Raw genomic sequence first — 20629 nt, 5'->3', positions numbered from 1 at the left:
CAGACTGAAAAGTGTCATAGATCTGGTGTGTCTCCAGAAAAGCTGTCAGTTGTTTAGACACTGCCTTCTCAAGGATTTTGGCCAATAGGGGGAGCTTTGAAATGGGCCTGTAGCTTTTGAAGTCTGTGGGGTCCAGTGTGGTTTTCTTTAGTTTAGGTTCTATGATGGCCTGTTTGAAGGAGCTGGGAAACAAACCAGTTGAGAGCGACAGGTTAAAAAACTTTGTGACCCATGGTCCAATAGTGTCAAAGACACTGACAAGGAGCTTATGGGGGAGGATGTCTGCAGAGTTGGAGAAGGGTTTCGTTTTGGATAAAAGTGCTGAGATGTCATCCAGTGTCACAGGGTCGAAAGAGGACCAGGTTTGCAGAGGGGGATCAGCTAGGGTCAGACGGCCAGAGGGTGGTGGGATATTGTGTTTAATATCCCTGATCTTGTCTGTGAAGAAGTTTAGGAAGTCACTGCTGTCAGCTTTACAGAGCACAGGGGCAGCAGGGACAGCAGGGGACACAATGGACTGGATTGTGTCAAAGATTACTTTGGGGTTTTTCTTGTTTGTGGCTATAAGTTTGTGGAAGTAGCTGGATCTTGCCTCCTTAATCATTTTATTTAATGAGGTTATGAGATCTTTAAGATGTAACCTGTGTACTTCCAACTGGGTTGATTTCCAAAGACGCTCAGTTTTGCGACAAGTTCTCCTTAGGTTTAAGATGTTTTCATTTATCCAGGGACAAGACCACTTACGAGTGACATTAGTTTTCACGGGAGCCACCTGGTCCAGAATAGAGCTGCAGTGTGTGGAGAAGCACTGGATAAACTCATCAACATCGGGACACTCATTAAGAAGACTAGGGTTAAACAGGGCACGGAAATCCTGGGCTGTGGACTCTGTGATAATCTCCTCTTGGCCCTTCTAGGTGCAGGCTTGGGCTCAAGAGGCACACATAAGTCAAAAAACACACCACAATGATCACTCAAGTGGACATCCTCAACACACACATTTGTGACGTGTAAGCCCAATGAGAAAACCAGGTCCAGGGTATGTCCTTTCTGTGGGTGGGGCCACATACATGTTGTTTGAGGTTAAAAGTGTCAGTCATGGCTAAAAGTTCCATTGCTGGGCTGGATGAATTGTTATCGATGTGCAGATTGAAATCCCCAAGAATTAAAACCTTCTCCAGTTTTATTATTGATGTTAGGAAATCACTGAAATCGCTTAAGAAGGCACCAGCAGGGCCAGGGGGACGGTAGATTAAGAAACAGTAGAACACACTGGACGAGCCAATCTGGATCATTTGTGACTCAGATGAGGGAAAGTCATCGGTGCTCATCCCTCTGCATATGTATTTGTCTTGGTGCACTACAGCAAGGCCACCGCCCCGGCGACAGGGGCGGGGCTGACCAACAGCAGAGCAGCCAGGAGGGCACAGTTCATTTAAATGAATGAACTCCCCATCCCTCTGCCACGTCTCCGTCAGGAATAATGCATCCAAGTTCCTGTTGGTAAAAAGCTCATTTAGGGAGAAGGATTTATTGGCAATGGAACGTGCATTTAGTAATCCAAACCGGCTAGGTGGTGGTGACATCATGGTGTTCGTGTCCGCTGTGTGTAATGGGATTTGTGTCAACCACCTACGATGCCTTTAGCAGAGTGGAACCCCATACGAGACCTGGATATGACAGGAATGGGGAAGAGCAAGGCAGAGGTGTAGGCTGCTGGAGATGGGGAAGGAGAAGAGGAATTCACTGAGGTGGTTAGTTGACAGGTGGACAGTGAGGGCCTGGGAGAGGAGGACAGATCCCTGCTTAAGCAGGGTACCTGGATACTAGTGATTTTACTTAGAGTGTAGACAACCATTTTCCAAAAATCCACCTGCTTAGGACATTCCCATACACAAAGAATTAAAGTACCTTTCTCTGTCAAACATTCGACACATGTATCTGGAATGTTGGGGGACCATTTACTGAGTTTCTCAGGGCTTATGTACGTCCTCATTAGCCACTTATGTTGCAGTAGTTTCATTCCAGTATAAATAGTTTGTGACTGAGCTTTTAAACAAGCTGTTGCCCACTCATCTTCTCCAATATCTTCCATAATATATAAACTGAACTCCATGCCCTCCTTCTATCATGACTAGATTCCTTGTCATGCGAGATAAGTACTGCATATAGAACAGAAATTTGCTCTTTCCCTTGCATGTGTTTCAACTTCAACTAGAGCTTTATTTCTATGTAAATATAGATTTTTACCTCCACCAAGGAGGTTATGTTGTTGTCGGCGTTGGTTTGTCTGTCTGTCTGTGTGTGTGTGTGTGTGTGTGTGTGTGTGTGCAAGATAACTCAAAAAGTTATGGACGGATTTGGATGAAAATTTCAGGAAATGTTGATACTGGCACAAGGAACAAATGATTAAATTTTGGTGGTGATCGGGGGTGGGGGGCCACAGGGGCCCACTGATCTGCCTTGGTGGAGTTCTGCGCTCTTCGAGTGCTTCTGGTTTTCTTTTTTGTTGCATTGATAATTTCTTTCCTGCTACTTTTTTATTTTACTTGAATGGAGTGACTGTAACAGACAACAGTTTCCCCGTGGGGTTAATAAAGTATTCTGATTCTGATATTCAGATGATTCTGACTGTTGATCAGTGGGATCTGTGGGAGGATTACAGAGGAACAGGATCAGAAAGGATCCTACATCTACAGTCTGTATTGTGGTCAGAGTTGGCCCATCCTTCTGTGCTGTTCATACTGGTTTGTAACGTCCTGTATTCTGCTCTTTTTTCTTTCTGGGTCCAGGTCTCCCCTCGGCCCCCCGGGACCTTGTGGCCACCACCACTCAGCTGTCTTCAGGTAAACTCCTCCTCACCTGGAGCCCACCTGAGGACACCGGCGGACGCTCTGACATCACCTACAGTGTGGAATGTCAGCGCTGCGAGGGCTCCGTGTGCCAGGCCTGCGGGGAGAAAATCCGCTACGACCCGTCCAGCGCTGGCCTGAGCGACACCAAGGTGACGGTGAGCGACCTGGACACGGACCTCAACTACACCTTCACCGTGGAGGCTCATAGCGGAGTGTCGGTGCTGGCCAGTCATGCCTTGCCCAGGGACAACAGGCCGTCCACCAGCGCTCTGACTACGTCTCTGCAGTACACAGGTGAGCGTGGCTGATAGGAGGCGCTGCGGTGGTTTTATCTGCGCTGCAGTGATGACAGATGGTATCTGAGACTCACTGACCGCTCTGCAGGTCCAGTTGTGCAGCAGGAGTGGGAATGAGTTCAGATTTAATCGGTGCAGGAGACAGCACAGACACATTTACTGTCATATATCATGATCTGTGTTGGAACCACACAAACGTTTATGATGCTGATCAATAAAGATGTTTGTTTGACAGTTCTTTTTTTTACAACACTGCAAAAAGGGATTTTCAAGAAAGGGAAATGTACTTATTTTGGGGATACTAATCTGTTTATTTTTCTAGTTTAGAAAAAATATCTTGGCAGTGCAACAATGTCAACCTTGTTTTTCAAACATATATTTTCCCTTTTCTAGGTCAGAATTTGCAGCTTATTTTGAGTCCAAATGATCTAGAAATGAGCTTGAATAATGTGCAACACCAGCAACCAGTGCTTTACCACATATGCAACCAATGTTCTATCCTTATTTTAGGCAATAATCTGTCTGAATTCAACGGCAATGCATTTGTCTACTGTCAAAGACACGAGCCCCTTTTCCACAGCGCTTCTGTTCCAGGAATATTTTTTTAAATTTTTATTTAATCTTTATTTACCCAGACAAACAATTAAGAGCAGATTCTTATTTACAGTGCTAGTTAGCTAGTGGTGCCAGTTCTATGACAATATTGCCAAAGTGTCAATTTAATTGTAACTTAATTTTAATGACAACATTTTTGTAATACCAGATGATTTCATGTATAGAACATGTTTGAACCACAAGAATGTCATTAATTCTTATATTCCACCTTTATTCTGTTCCGTCGTCTGTGTAAATGAAATGGTGGATCATGTGGTTCCACCTCTGGAACTCCTCTGGAGGTAGAACAGAGCCCTGATGAAGGTGGAGTCAGGATTCAGGAACGCTGTGGAAAAGGAACACCTCTGGTTCCAACCAAGGTGGGACGTTTGGATGATGGTGATGATGATGCGTGTGCGACCCCTGCACTGGGGGGATTTAAAAATGAGGGTGGGCCGTGCACAGTAAACAAACATATCAACGCCACCAGACAGATGTGGAACCAGGGACACGCCCACATCCACCAGCTGTTGGCTCTTCAGGTGGAGGACTCTGTCCATGAGAACATTTGTGGAACGGTGAAAGACGGGCCAACACCGCTATGCTCGGGGTATTTTCGACGTGCAAGTTATACGTCCCACTATTCCACAGGTGTCAAAGATGCGGCCCGGGGGCCAAATCCGGCCCTCCAAAGGGTCCAGTCTGGCCCCTGGGATGAATTTGTGAAATGCAAAATTTATACTGATGATATTAACAATCAAGGATGTTAGAATCATTTTAGGTCAATTCAATCTCAAGTGGATCAGACCAGTAAAATATTATCATAATAACCTATAAATAATGAAAACTACAAATTTTTCTATATGTTGTAGTGTAAAAAAAAAGGAAAATTACACAAAAATGTTTACACTTACAGACTAGCCTTTTGCAAAAAATGTGAATAACCTGAAATTTCTGAAAAGAAGTATGTGGAATTTTAACAATATTCTGCCTGTTATTAAATGTTTTGTGTATTTGTAGACCCACTGTGATCTGTAAGTTGTGATGCATATGTATAAATGATAAACTAAGGTGTAATATTGTTAAAATTGCTCTTATTTTTCTTAAGAATTTTCAGTTTCATATTTGTTCATGTTTTGTTCAAGCATGGTTTGTAGATGTAAACATTTTTATTACGGAATTTGAGTTTTTTCGCTCAAAAACAGAAAAAATACTTTGGAATTGACATTATTTAGAAGTTTATTATTGATTATTGAAGTCTATTATTGATATTATTTTACTGGTCCGGCCCACTTTATATCACATTAGGCTGTATGTGGAACTGAACTAAAATGGGTTTGACACCCCTGCATTATTTGCTGTGTTTCATCCCCGCCCCTTTGATTGGTGAACGCAGGTCCGCTGTGTAAAAGTCCAGCCTGTCTCACCTCTGTTCCTCCTTTGACTTATCTGTGGAAATCAGTCAATGGTGGAAAAAAAAAAAGTGGGATCAACATCTGACCTTTTTTCTGGGATCTCTGTGTAAAAGTGTCTGTAGAAACAAAGCAATGTCAAACAAACATCTTTATTGATCAGCTCAACTAAGACAGATTATTGCTTAAAATAAGGAGAAAACATTGGTTGCATATGTGGTAAAGCATTGGCTGCTGGTGTTGCACATTATTTGAACTCATTTCTAGATCATTTGGACACAAAATAAGCTGCAAATTCTGACCTAGAAAAGGGAAGATATATGTTCAAAAAACAAGGGTGACATTCTTTCTCTGCCAAGATATTTCTTCTATCAGCACTTAAAACTAGAAAAAAAACCCACAAATAAATATCCCCAAAATAAGTACATTTCCCTTTCTTGAAAATCACTTTTTACAGTGTGCGTTCTGAAGGGAAGTAAATGTTTCCATGTTGTTCTCACAGTCTTTGTTCTGTCTGTCCTTAGATCCCCCTAAGATTACAACAATGCAGCTGGTTGAGAGGACCCCCACCAGTCTGTCCATCTCCTGGGCCGTGTCCCCGAAACCACGTCCGTTCCAGCCCGCGCCGATCCGCTACGAGCTCATGTACCGCAAGAAGGTGAGGAACACCCATTTCATTCTCTGTTAAGAGGTTTTCATTTTAAAAAAACTGATATGATTTAAAAGAGTTAGACTACATTCAGATTGAAGGCAAATGTGGCCCAAATCAGATTTTTGTGTCCATATGTGACCTGAATCTGATCTGTTAAAGACGGTTTGAACAGCACTAATCTGACCCAGACCACTTTCATATGTGGTCCTAAATCTGACCCGGACCACTTTCATATGTGGTCCTAAATCTGACCCGGACCACTTTCATATGTGGTCCTAAATCTGACCCGGACCACTTTCATATGTGGTCCTAAATCTGACCCGGACCACTTTCATATGTGGTCCTAAATCTGACCCGGACCACTTTCATATGTGGTCTTAAATCTGACCCGGACCACTTTCATATGTGGTCCTAAATCTGACCCAGACCACTTTCATATGTGGTCCTAAATCTGACCCAGACCACTTTCATATGTGGTCCTAAATCTGATATTTTTCAATGTGACTTCAGTCTGAATGGCCAGGTCGCATTTATCCGACCTTTACGTCATTGAAATGCGACAAACGTCAGAATTCTGCATCCCAGGAGTGTTACTTCTGTGAACACAGTGTGTGTCTGCGTGGTCACGTATTCCATCAGGACCTCTTTTGTGCATGTAGGTCACTTCAGGGTCACATTCAGTTTAGACTCAAAACTGATAGAAGTTGCATTCAATGTGGAATATGAACCAACACACAAAAAAATCAGATTTCACCAAAAAATCTGACTTGTGCATTAAGACCTGTTGTCTGACCGCAGTCTAAGTTAAATGTTAGTAATCAGCAGTTCCATCTGGGTAGGTTTTTACACCCCCACCCCCCACCCCAGTCCACATGACAGCTACAGGAGTAAGGCTGCGTATTGGCAAGAATCTGGCAATACGATACAAATCACAATACTAAGACCACGATATAATTTTCACGATGTATCACAATACTGTTACAAAGGCAATTTTTTATTGGTTTTGTTTCTTTTTTTTAAAGATTATTTCGTGGAAGAATTGAATTACACCAGAAATATGTACAAATACTAAACATATTTTTATTTGATCACAACAGGATCTAATGCTATATCACAAAATGCTCCTGTGTTCAAACTGAAATTCTGTTTTACAGACATTACAGTTTCAGATCCTGTTCAAATGTTCATATTCTATTAGTTCAGAACTAACATCAGAACAGTATTTTAGTTCGATCCCAACAAAGGAACTAACAGTATTTAATAAAAGAATGTTAAATAATAATGAATAAAAAACTAAAATGAACCTCCACAATATCCGCATTTGAATAAATACCTAAAAATATCGATACAGTACTTTTTAATATCAGTACAGTATTGTGAAATGAAATATTGCGATATGTTGTAGAACCGATATTTTCTTACAGCCCTATACAGGAGTCCACTGAAATGTCCAAGAAGATGCAGTGACCTTTATTCTGTTACTGAATTTCCTCTCAGGACGATAACCCAAACATGAAAACCTACACAGTCCTCATCCTGGAGAAGAACTCGGTTCAGATCGTGGACCTGGCTCCAGCTACTGCCTACGTGTTCAGGGTGCAGGCCCAGGGGGGGAGCTCCAGCCTAGAGGAACAGTTTGAAACGTCGGCTGATGGTACTTGGAAAAGCAGAAATGAAAGCATGAATATTTCTGACAGGTCCAGTCCGTCCACGTCTGACTGTTTTAAACGTGTCTTGTCTGCAGCAGATCGTCTGTCCTCCAGTAACACCGCAGTCATCTTCAGCGCGGCGGTTGGAGGAGCGGCCATGTTGTTCATCGTGGTGGTGGTCCTGTTCCTGCGCAGACGGTCAGTCCCACCCACTCTGCGTCTGTGTCCTGTTAATCCACCCTCCATCACCGGCTTCCTCTCTCATTCTTCTGCGTTTCCTTTGTGGGTCTCCAAATGCTCTTTGCATTCATTCTCTTCTCACCTCTCTCTGTCTCTTTTCCTTTTAGCCAACTCTCACTTTCTCTTTATCTGGATGTGTGTGCCAGCACTCACAGGGGAAGAATTTGCGTTGAATGCGCCTTGTCATTACTCAATGGTCGTGTTCTAGTGAGTGTTGGGGCCTTTGAAAGGAAATTGGTCCAGAGTGGGACATTGTTGGTGATAAGAGGCGCTTGGCTGTTTCTGTTCCAGACCACAGGCCCTTTGTTAAGGTGACCCAGGCCGGTACTGTAGCAGACTCTAGCCTGTCTGACCCCCCCCCCCTTACTAGCCCACCCGCCAGCTTGACTGTTTTCATTCTTTAAATCAGCTCGGAAAACGCAGCCTATCGGCGGCTTTTATCAAAGGGCCGCTTTCTTTAAATAAATGCATTGCAGAAGCGCCGGCATCCTTTTGAAAGCCTTGAAGCCTCGACTCACAAAGGGTTCTATGTGCCGCTGATATTTGTACAAGCAAATGATACAATAGAGAAACAAACGCCAGAGGGTTCTTTGGAAGTGGGATATTAAATGTAGGGATGCACAATAACTGTCAGCACTGATAATTATCGGTCCGATATTGTAAAAAATGACGTCATCCAGATAATTCTGATAATTAAAGTTTTCACTGATAAATACAGCCCATATTGTTAAATATAAATTGCTTAGATTTGGTGTATTTCATCAGTACACAGTGCACATTGTTGCCATGGCAACCACCATGAAGAAGAAGAAGAAGAAGAAGAAGAAGACATTCATTGTTTTTCAGTTCCTTACTCGGGTACAGCTGTAAGACCCTGAGGAAGATCCAGATCCAATGGTTGTTTTATGTGTTTCGTTCCGACAGCAGCAGAAGAACAGGGACATTCGAAAACGCTGAATGTCCAAACAGCTGATCGTAGCTTAATGCCCCAGAACAGTGACCAATCAGCACCAAAGTAGGTGTGGCCATCTGTAGCCACACCCACTTTCACCTCTGCTAAAATCCTAACCCCAGTTGAATGGCTGTTGTCCTCGTTCAGCCTCGTCCTCTCCTTATGGACACATTCTAGAGAAAAAGCAGAACAGAGCTGAATGTGTGAAAACAGCGACAGTCGATCATCACCAAATTCAGTCTGACATAAATATTCTGAACTGAAAACCCTCGGTCTATTGTCCATTTGAAGCAGACAGAGGCTTTAGCTTCTGAAGAAGCGTTTATTGGACTATTAACAGAGTTTAACACTGACTGGAAAGAAGAAGAAAAGAACTGGAAGAATTGGAACTACTGGGGTTTGGGATCGGTTATGAGAAGCAGGAAGTTAGTGGTTGTAAAAAAAAACACTTATCGTTCATCCCTAATTTTATCTTTCATTCCAGGAAAAGAGGCTCTCACAGCAGACAGGGACCAGAGGACACCTACTTCTCTAGCTCAGGTACCAAACATCTTTCATCTCTCCACTTTATTTAATTTTCTTTCGTTTGGCGCTGACACACAGCACATTCCCCTGTTTCTTGCAGAACAATTGAAGCCTCTGAAGACCTACGTGGACCCTCACACGTATGAAGACCCCAACACAGCCGTCCTCAAGTTTGCCACTGAAATCCACCCCAGCCACGTAACCAAACAGAAAGTCATTGGAGCCGGTGAGTGACAGCGCTGCTGAAATGATCTTCTGCACGGCTTAACTCGGACATGTTGAAAGATTTTCCAATCCCTTAAATTCCCTGTTTATATTGTGTATTTTCAGCTTTACAGGTTGATTGACAGTGCTTACTTTAGTGAGATTAGACATCTATCTGGCTGAGTTCTCACACAACAAGTTGAGACATTTCATTATGTGGCAACTCTTGGCTGAAGGATAGATGTGTTTTGGCTTAAGTTGACATGAACAACTACACAAAAGAAAGTGTTGCAGAAGCAGTATTTTGGACGGATATCAGAGCACCTACTCACAGACACACAGCTCTTTCACACAACATACGTTTATTCAAGTGCGACCACCTTTACTCTTTGAACCCATGGAGGTTTTTTTTTTTTTTTTAATGTGCACCCTCTGCCCATTTCCCACGACTGTGCCCCCAAGGCTTGTGCTCATGTGACAGCTGATTCCCATGCTCCCACACCACAGGCCATCCACCAATTAAACAGCCCAGGCTTTCTCAATATGCAGCCTGAGCACACCTCTGTGTAGAGCCTGAGGCAAAACAGCCGCAGATACTTCCTTATTTTCGCTTGGCTGCACAACAAACCCCTCGCGGCGTGAAACTCAAGCCGACATATGAAAAGCACACCTATCTGATATCTGTTTTCTAATTCCTCTTTGCCATTGATGTGTCTTTCAGGGGAGTTCGGTGAAGTGTACCGGGGAATTCTGAAGGCGCCTGGAAGGAAGGAGTTGGCGGTGGCAATCAAGACGTTGAAGCCGGGCTACACTGAGAAACAGAGGCAGGACTTCCTGAGCGAGGCGTCCATCATGGGCCAGTTCACCCATCAGAACATCATCCGCCTGGAGGGCGTGGTCACCAAATGTAGGAACCTTCTGTTGGCTGCTGTTTGTCTCACTGGGTTTAGCAATGAATGACGTACAAATTGTTGCTTTTTGTGTGCAGTCAAACACGTCATGATTGTCACTGAATACATGGAGAACGGTGCCCTGGACCGGTACCTCAGGGTAAGTTCAGTACAGGTTTATTCTCATAGAAATTACTTTCCTGTCACTCAAGGCTGCAATTAAGGTTTTTATTTTTTTCATTTTTTTTTTTTTAAAGCATTTTTGTGTTTCTGTACTTGCATTATGCTCAATAATCCAGTTCAGTCCTGTTTTGTTCTGTTTCCTCCTTTACAAACACATGTAGTATTTGGATCGTGAACATTAATTGCATCTATTTCATCAAATGGAAACACTATAATGTCATTAAAAAATGTGGTTTTCCATTGGTCGAACATCATTATTGCCCAATAATCACCTTTTTGATCATCAACAGTAATTTAAGTCATATTCAGTGATGTAAAGCAGGGGTGTCAAACTCATTTTAGTTCAGTTCCACATACAGCCTTTTATGATATAAAGAGGGCCAGACCAGTAAAATAATATAAATAGTAGGATAATAACTTTTGAGTGAAAAAAAGTAAAATTCCGTAATGAAAATGAATGTGAATTTTACTCAAACATAACATGAAGAAATATGAACAACCTGAAAATTCGTAAGTAAAATAAGTGTAATGTTAACAATATTATGCTGTAGTTTATCATTTATACATGTGAATCACAACTTACAGATCACAGTGGATCTACAAATACACAAAACATTTAATAACAGGCAGAATATTATTAAAATTCCATATACTTCTCTTAAGAAATTTCAGGTTATTCACATTTTTTTTAAATAAAAGGCTAGTCTGTAAATGTTAGCATTTTTATGTAATTTAACTTTTTTTTTTACACTAAAACAATGAGAAAAATTTACAGTTTTCATTATTCATAGGTTATTATGATAGTATTTTACTGGTCTGAGCCACTTTAGATTGAACTGACCTAAAATTATTGTTACTATCTTCAGTGTCATTTTTGCTTTTCGAATTGAACCCCTTGGGGGGCTGGATTTGGCCCCCGGGCCGCATGTTTGACCCCTGTGATGTAAACTGTTACTTAACATGACAACATGAAAACAGATAAAAAAAAACCCATCATAAACAAGTGGTGCCAGACACAACGAGCCCCGCCCCTTGCACATATTTCACCCATTATAAGAAAATGGGAAGATTTAAAAAAAAATCTAAAAAAATGTGAACTTTGACCTACCTTTCCCACAATCTAATGACATCTATTCTGGGTCTCTAGCAGTCTACAAACCCAATTAGTATACAAAGAAACAGACCAAACCAAAAACCGTACCCCTTGCCTCGCCTTTGGGGGCGGGGTAGTAAATATTTTAAGGACTGATATTGGTATCAGCCCTGAGTTTCAGGATCGGTGCGCCACAGATTTAAACTTAACCCTGAAACAGTCACATCAGATGGATTTTTCGTATCAGCAGTGGTGGTGAAAGTACAACTCCCATGATAAACTCCGAATGGCAGATCTGATTTACTAAGCTGTGTCTGTTTTCTCTTTCAGGACCATGATGGAGAGTTTTCCTCCTTCCAGCTGGTGGGCATGCTCCGTGGTATCGCTGCAGGTATGAAGTATCTCTCTGACATGAGTTACGTCCATCGTGATCTGGCCGCACGTAACATCCTGGTCAACAACACCCTGGAGTGTAAAGTGTCCGACTTCGGGCTGTCCAGAGTACTTGAGGACGATCCTGAGGGGACGTACACCACTAGTGTGAGTACATGTTCCTGTTAGATGAAAGCTAAACAAATATTTTCAGTTACTGCAAAAAACAGTTTGGGACATGGGGGCTGTAAGAAAATATTGGTTCTGCAATATATCATGATATTTCATTTCACAATACTGTATCAATATTAAAAAGTACTGTATGGATATTTGTAGGTATTTATTCAGATGCAGATATGGTGGAGGTTCATTTTAGTTTTTTTGTTTTTCTTCTTTGTTTATATTTTATTTATTCTTATTTAACACTCTTGTATTAAATAATGTTCGTTTCTTTGTTGGGATTGAACTCAAATACTGTTCTGATGTTAGTTCTGAACTAATAGAATATGAACATTTAAACCGGATCTTAAACTATAATGTCTATAAACAGAATTTCAGTTTGAACACAGGAACAGTTTGTGATATAGCATTAGATCCTGTTGGGATCCAATAAAAATGTGTTTAGTATTTGTGCAGATTTCTGGTGTAATTCAGTTCTTCAAGGAAATAATCATTTTAAAAAAGAAACAAAACCAATAAAAAATTGCCTTTTTAACAGTATCCTGACATATCATGATCCTAGTATTGTGATTTGTATCGTATCACCTCATTCTTGCCAATACGCAGCCCTAGTCGTAAATCCTCTCAAGTTGTGTTTGTTTTTGTGTCTCTAACGTGAAGCCTTTTCTTCCTACAGGGGGGTAAAATCCCCATTCGCTGGACTGCTCCAGAAGCAATCGCGTACAGGAAGTTCACTTCAGCCAGTGATGTGTGGAGTTTTGGGATAGTCATGTGGGAAGTCATGGCCTTTGGTGAGAGACCGTACTGGGACATGAGTAACCATGAGGTAAGAGGAGGGAGCAACAGCAGACCGTCAGGAAAGAACAGTGGACGATTGAGAACGTGCTTATGAAGGGGATTTGCTGATTTCAGGTGATGAAGGCGATCAACGAGGCCTTCCGTCTGCCCGCCCCCATGGACTGTCCCTCGGCCGTCTACCAGCTGATGCTGCAGTGCTGGCTCCAGGATCGCTCCAAGAGGCCACGCTTCGGAGACATCGTCAGCCTTCTGGACAAGCTGCTGCGGAGCCCAGACTCCCTGAAGACCATCGCAGACTTCGACCCACGGTAAGATTTATTTACTTACCAGACTAAGGGCCTGAAATGCATATTTTTCCAGTTTCTGCCACTATCAGCAAGCAGTTCACACAAGCAGTGCTGTAACCCACACTCCTCCATCACAGCCAATATAAAGTCTATGGTCAAACTCAATCAGTTTCACTATTTAACGTCATATTAGAAATGAAGCTCTGAATTCATGTCAGTCTCCTGAATATATATTCAACATAGGGATGTAACGATTACCAGTATAATGATAAACCGCGGTAAAATTCCCGACGGTTAGTATTATCGTTTAAATTCTAATTATCATGATAACTGTGTTTGATTACTGCACTTTGAAAGAGAGAGAGAGAGAGAGAGAGAGAGAGAGAGACTATCTATCTATCTATCTGTCTGTCTGTCTGTCTGTCTGTCTCTGTCTCTGAAAAAGAAACTAAAACAACTCAAACTATCTGTAAAATGGTCAAACAGTGTTTATATGATTCCATCTTTAATGCACATTTGTATGTTTGATGTTTACATGTTAATATTTGAATGTTTCTGCAACAGAAAGTACATTGTGCCGATTATTTTATTTTTGTATTTATTTTTTACAAAATACAACTTGGTTAAATTATTTCAGTGTGTGTATTCGTACTTTTTGAACATTTTGAGCACGTTTCAACAATACCACGATAATAATGATAACAGTGATAATTTTGGTCACAATAACCGTGATATGAAATTTTCATATCGTTACATCCCTAATTCAACATGAATGTATAAGAGCATATCCACACATCCAATCTGCGACCCCTTAGAGCACAGGTGTCAAACATGTGGCCCGGGGCCCAAATCTGCCCCCCCAAAGGGTCCAGTCTGGCCCTTGGGATGAATTTGTGAAAAGCAAAAATGACACTGAAGATATTAACAATAATTTTAGGTCAATTCAATCTAAAGTGGATTAGACCAGTAAAATACTATCATATTAACCTAGAAATAAACTGTAATTTTTTCTTATTGTTTTAGTGTAAAAAAAAGTTGAATTACATAAAAATGTTTACATTTACAGACTAGTCTTTTATTAAAAAAAAAAAAGTGAATAACCTGAAATCTCGTAAGAGAAGTATGTGGAATTTTAATAATATTCTGCCTGTTATTTAATGTTTTGTGAATTTGTAGATCCACTGTGATCTCTAAGTTGTGATTCACATGTATAAATGATAAACTAAGACGTAATATTGTTAACATTACACTTATATTACTTATGAATTTTTGGGTTGTTCATATTTCTTCATGTTATGTTCAAGTACAATTCATAGATGTAAACATTTTCATTACGGAATTTTACTTTTTTCACCTGAAAGTTACTATCCTGCTATTTATATAATTTTACTGGTCCGGCCCACTTTAGATCATAATAGGCTGTATGTGGAAATGAACTAAAATGAGTTTGACACCCCTGTCTTAGAGGATCAATAAAGTCAACAAAGTAACTAAGCAGCACAGAAGCTCATGAACTACACACTGTGTAACAGTTCACTTATTTTCTAAAGTGACCCAACACATTTTAAGGACACGGGTGGATTAACCATCAGCAGGGGAAAATGAGATAAAGACCAGAAAAAGTTTGCGTTCGGCACTGAACTGGCCTTTTAATTTCCACAAGTGAAATTCCCACACACACCCCACGCTTGAGCGCATCCACAATTAACCCCGAAATGCCACGAATACACCACAACGACATAAAGTTTCTACAACACACCTCATTTAACACAAAACATTTATCATAAGGTATTTAACATAAAACAGCTCAAACCCCCAAACACCTTTCCTCCCCCTCAGTTCCTAAGGTCCACGCACACAAACAGTCAAAGCTGAGCAGTAGCAGCGTAGGCGCAGGCTCTACTCACAGCACCGCACAACACCACCACAGATTCAGCCCACGCTGGCTCCAGCAGCTCCCCAGAAGTCAGTAATCCATGTGGAAAGGGGAAAAACTTTAATCCAAAAAAGGAGTTAAATCCACCAGTTTAGTTCTACAGGGTCTCCAGCTCTGGCATCACTTCCAACCCGGCATGTGACGTCCCACTCCTCCAAGCGTCCGTGCACGTGTCATATCCACCCCTTTTTATCTTTTTATGTTGTCAGCGTGCGTAACATTTTATTGAATATTTTACAAAATACAACAAATGATAAATCACCCATGTGACCAAGTTTTTCATATAAAAGTTTTGTCCAATAAGTTATTTCGCCACTGCTGGAGGTCTTAACATGACGCACATTCAAATGACATCAGAATTGGTCAGTGACCTTATCGTACCAAGTAAACAAGAAAACGTTGAAATTATGTAAAATTGAAACAAGGAAGTACAATGAGTGTGTTTTATTTACAGTGCAAGAAATGAACAAGTAATATGGTAGTGGTTTCTCTGATTTCACAGCAGAATGTGTGACGGTATTAAACTGAACTGTGTCAGTGAAGGAGTAGATCTGAAAACAGCTGTCAATCAAAGGGCATTCAGCCTTTGGACTGATCCTCCAATCAGCATGTGGAAGCCCAGCATCTGGCCTGGCCGAGCTCCGCCCACAGCTCCATTCATCCCCAGAGACGCTGAGTGTCTGGGGGCGGGACAACATGGTGGCATTTATCCAATTACCATCCAGTTTTGAGGCAATGAAAAAACCAGTTCCACTCAGTCCCATTGAAGTGCATGGACGCTGAGCGTCTACAGACAAATGCACTGAGCAGAGATGGATGAGAAAACAGAGACACGGGAATGGGAGGAGAAGTGACACATCCAGTCCACTGATTTGGGATAAAACTGATTCTGAACCAACTCGTCTGTGAGATGAACGTGTTCTAACACATTTGGAGTCAATGAAATGTCAACACACCCGAACATATTTAGCCATTTAATTTTCGTAATTGTAGGGGAAGCTGAGCTTCCCTTGCAGTCTATGAGAAATCGCCACTGATGTGAATAACCTGAAAAAATGAAATTTCATTAGAGAAATTTGTGCAATTTTAACGATATTCTGCCGCAACTTATTATTTATACATGTACATTGGACAAAATGTTACACAAACATGTGGTAACAGGAAGAATGTTGTTAGAATTTTGGAGTTTGGAACAAAAATAAGAACAATTTCTACAAAATTACATCTCAGTTTATTATTAACACAATTTACAGATCACAGTGGAACAAATACACAAAACATTTAGTAACTGACAGAATGTTGGTACAATTGCACATTTCAGGGTGATCATATTTGTGTTTATTTATGTATTTATTTGCATTTTGTTGTGAAAGGATTGTTTTGTAAATGTAAATATTTTCATAATATAATGTTATTTTTTCACTTAATTTTTTAAGAAGAAAATCTGTAGTAATCCTTATTTATGGGTTATTCTGTTATTATTTTACTTGAGCTCACATTGGTCTGTATGTGTGACCCTGAACCAAAATTATATTTACACCCTTGACTGTTAATGTCTTCAGTGTAATTTTTACACTTTCATCGCTGGATTTGACTGCATGTTTGACGCCCCTGACTTGAACCTCAGAAAATGTCTAAACAGAGCCAGCCTCCTTTCTATCGCCTTAAAATAAAGAAGAGCAGAGGTAATTGGGGGGGGGGGGGGGGGGGTAAATAACTTTAAGATGTTCTGCTGAAGCCATTAGAGGGACATACTGACACCTTGCCTGGGAGGATAATGACAGAAAAGTGTGTAGACTCTTGGCACCGGAACACGAGCGTTGTGCTGTGTGTGATTGTGCACATGAATGCGTACCTTTTCTTTTGTGAAGGAGCATTAAAGCTCGAACCGGTGAGAAAGGACAAAAGGCTGTGCTGCTTGTGTCTTAATCGTCTGTAGCCCGGACTGCACCAACTGGTTTTTATTACCAACCAGTTTCCTGCTCTGTAATTACAGTCTTCAGTCTTCTGCCTTTGTTGTGGGAAAGTCTGTTGATTATTGTCATTTGGATCTACTTTTGTTCCCTGTAGCGTATCCATCCGCCTGCCCAGCACCAGCGGCTCAGATGGGTCTCCCTTCAGGTCGGTGTCAGAGTGGCTCGAGTCCATCAAGATGAGCCAGTACAGCGAGAACTTCAGCCACGCCGGTGTGGTCACCATGGACCAGGTCCTGCAGATGAAGAACGAGTAAGTGTTCGACTTAGTACCACTCCTACTGTCAGCGTGAAAGGAAATAAGTGGATGAATAAATGACACACAGGGTAAATAAACTGGGGCGCCAATAAGGGGGGGTAAACAGGACAAATTCATGGGGCCCAGTATTTGTGGGGGTCCACAGAGCAGTGGAGGGGGCCCAGTGGATAAAGCAGTAGTGAAAACTGTGTTACAAGATCTGCTGGATTAGAGAGGTGTTTTTGTTTTTACAGTATCGTCACCCCACGTACATACATTCCTACCCTCCCCCACCCCCCCACCCCCAGGTCCGACAGATTGAGAAGATAGTCAGTGTCTGTAGGGTCCACAACAGTTAGGCTTTCATCGGGCCCATAATTGGTAGCGGTGCCCCTGTAAATAAATATAATTTATTTTTAAAATGTATAATTTATTTTAATTATATATTTTATTAAACATTGCATAAAACACTTTCAGATGTCGTTCACATTCAAACACCATAAACTAGAAAAGCACTCAGAGCGCAGACCTCCACCAAGGCAGGTCAGCTCCAACCTGAGACATGTCTGAGAAGGAAAAAGTCCACAGAGGACAGAAGAAGGAGAAGGAGTGGATGAATGTGTGGGAGACAGTGGGGTCTGTGCAGGGACTGGACCTGGCTGTTCTTTTCTTCTTTTCTTATCTTTTCTTTATTTCTTTTGTCTTTTTCTTTATCTTTTGCTTTCTTGTCTTCCGTTTCTTTTCTTCTTTCGTCTTTCTTTGGCTTCTTTCAGTTCTTGTCTTCATCTTTCGCCTCTTTCTTTGTTCTATTCTTTCTTCCTCCGGGTTCAGTGCAGTCCTTTGTCTCTCACAGCGTCTTCTCTTCCATTCTTCTCTTCAGTCTCAGTCCGTCCAGTGGATCCAACTCTACAGCTGAAGTTCATGGACAGTTGAAGTCTGGAGTGGTGTGTTTGTACTGTAGTCAGATGGAGGAGGTGGGTTCACAACGCACCCCCTGAACGTCCACCACACCCCCCCCCCCCCCAACAAAACCCAAGTGTGTGTTGTGTGTGTCGGTAATGGGGGGGGGGGGGGGGGGGGGGCAATTTAGTGAGATAGCAGAATCCAACCTTTGGGGAAAAGAAGTGGTCAATGTACAGTTAGGGGCAGTAACGAGGGGGTGGAGCTTTTCCAAACCACAAGACCAGCCCCCGTACCATTGAATGTGGATCCCTTTGGATCCTGGTTGTGATTTTAGAAGATGAGCAGATTGTACGGAACAGGACGAACCCTTTTGAAGTAGTTTTCATAGAAAATGGTGTGATTTCATGGCCTCATGTTTCCATCTGGTAGCACTCTTAGAAACCAGCAGTTATTTACAACCCACCCTCTGCTCGCCAGACAAATGATTCATGGTCAACTGGGAGAATCCTCGTTAAGTAATTAAGGCTGTGTAATTAAGGCATTGACTTTGGACTGCTGGGTTTCAGGGCCTTTAAAAAACACTTGTGAAGAGAGAACCCTCCAGTATTATCCTTTAATGTTGAAGTTAAATGGAACCTTTGGCGGACGGTGAAACCTTCACCGCTGAATCAACGTGAACGGAGTCAGCTGGAGGCTGGCATCGCATCACATGACTCAGCAGCCCCTTTTCCACTTCTGTTCTGGAATATTCCACCTTTGTTCTGTTCCGTCGTCTGTGGAAATGAAATGGTGGATCATGTGGTTCCACCTCTGGAACTCCTCTGGAGGTAGAAACAGAGCTCTGATAAAGGTGGAACCAGGATCTGGAACGCTGTGGAAAAGGAACACCTCTGGTTCCAACCAAGGTGGGGCGTTTGGATGACATATTGAGTGTTCGACCCCCACACCGGGGAGATTTAAAAATGAGGGTGGGCCGTGTACAGTAAACAAACATATCAACACCAGCAGACAGATGTGGAACTGGGGACACGCCCACATCCACCAGCTGTTGGCACTGGGGCGGAGGACTGTATCCATGAGAACATTTATGGAACGGTGAAAGACCCTGAAGCAGTGGTTCACAACCTTTTGTGGCTCATGACCCCATTTTAATATCACAAATTTCTGGCGACCCCAGACATTCCAAACAGAGACATTTTTCTCTTAGATGTGACTGAAGCAGCGTGGACTCAGACCATAGAGGGTGGGCGGGGTCATTCAGGACCGACCTGAGTTCTGACCTTATGCAGGTGTGTCAGGTCGTTTACGGTCACACCTTGACCAGACCCTGGAGTCCGTTTTTGTTTTTGATGTGGAGTAAACCAAACCAGCAGATAAAAGAAAAGCTTAAAACCGACTCAGTAAAACAAGAATAAAAAAGCATTCAAAAAGTCCTGTGGACGTTCTAAGGTTTGGGGCAGATCCAGACGTGCACACCCATAGGCTGCTGGTCTTCTCATACGCTGTCGTTCCTATCTTTCACAGAGACATCAAGAACATCGGAGTGAGGCTGCCCGGCCATTTGAAAAGAATCGCCTACAGCATCCTGGTCTAAAGGACCAGACCAGCACCCTGAGTGTGTTTGCAGTGTGATCCGGTCCACGGAGGGGAACCAAAACCAGGCACTGAAGCAGGAAGAAGCCCCTTTGAACTCTGAGCGGAGCTTGGAGCTGAACTGCAGGGGCGGCTTCCAACGGGCCCAACCAGGAGCACTGCGCCCCCCCACAAGAAGAGCCGACTGAAATCCGACTGACTTCACTGTACATTTAGGATCTGTTCATCGTATCCACAGGGGAATGGAACCAATATACAGCAATAGAGTCAATAGATGTAGCCTCTGTATACTTAGATATCTACGTTTTATTATCCACATCTTCTGTACAGTTACCAATCACTGCTTTGTTTGACCTTTTATTTCACATTCCTGCTTCATCAAATCAACCTTCAGGCCAGTTCTGGGTCATGGCTTTCTGAAAGTGCACCCCGAGCGGGTTGCACAGTGGATGTCACAGTGGCGTCTCTCTCTCTTTTAATTGGCACTTTGGTCCATTTCCTGTTGGACTGAATGAAGACAGAGTGCCACAACCAGATGAGAAGGCTGAAATGAGCTTGAGCTGGCCAAAAAAAAAACCAAGTTAGAGACCCAGCGTTGCTTCGGTGTGTAAACACAGACGGACTCGGTGTTGTTACTGGCTGGGCTTCCACAGAAATTAAGCTATAATCATATAATTGATGTTATATGAAAACGGAGAGGACATGTATGAGGTACTCTGTGTGTGTGTGTGTGTGTATGTGTGTGTATATTCACTTTTTTGTTTTTGTTTCTGTTTGGACAGTTACCAAAAAAACATTTTAATG

At 42.2% G+C, this 20629-nt stretch overlaps 1 protein-coding gene across 1 annotated transcript in view; it reads left to right on the top strand.

The window, feature by feature from the left end:
• Positions 1-20405, top strand: part of epha2b (eph receptor A2 b) — a 49701-nt gene extending 29296 nt beyond the window's left edge. Inside the window, 14 exon segments of the mRNA XM_030137743.1 lie at positions 2793-3149; positions 5682-5815; positions 7307-7463; positions 7554-7656; positions 9135-9190; positions 9276-9401; positions 10101-10286; positions 10368-10429; positions 11876-12085; positions 12774-12923; positions 13010-13203; positions 17189-17344; positions 19757-19815; positions 19818-20405. Coding sequence (XP_029993603.1) covers positions 2793-3149; positions 5682-5815; positions 7307-7463; positions 7554-7656; positions 9135-9190; positions 9276-9401; positions 10101-10286; positions 10368-10429; positions 11876-12085; positions 12774-12923; positions 13010-13203; positions 17189-17344; positions 19757-19815; positions 19818-19864 — 1997 coding nt within the window. The 3' untranslated portion in view covers positions 19865-20405.
• The last annotated feature ends 224 nt before the right edge of the window (positions 20406-20629 follow it).

The sequence above is a fragment of the Sphaeramia orbicularis genome, chromosome 7 (assembly GCF_902148855.1).
Source record: "Sphaeramia orbicularis chromosome 7, fSphaOr1.1, whole genome shotgun sequence".
NCBI classification, from domain to species: Eukaryota; Metazoa; Chordata; class Actinopteri; order Kurtiformes; family Apogonidae; genus Sphaeramia; species Sphaeramia orbicularis.
This window is presented reverse-complemented; position numbering and strand designations above follow the sequence as displayed.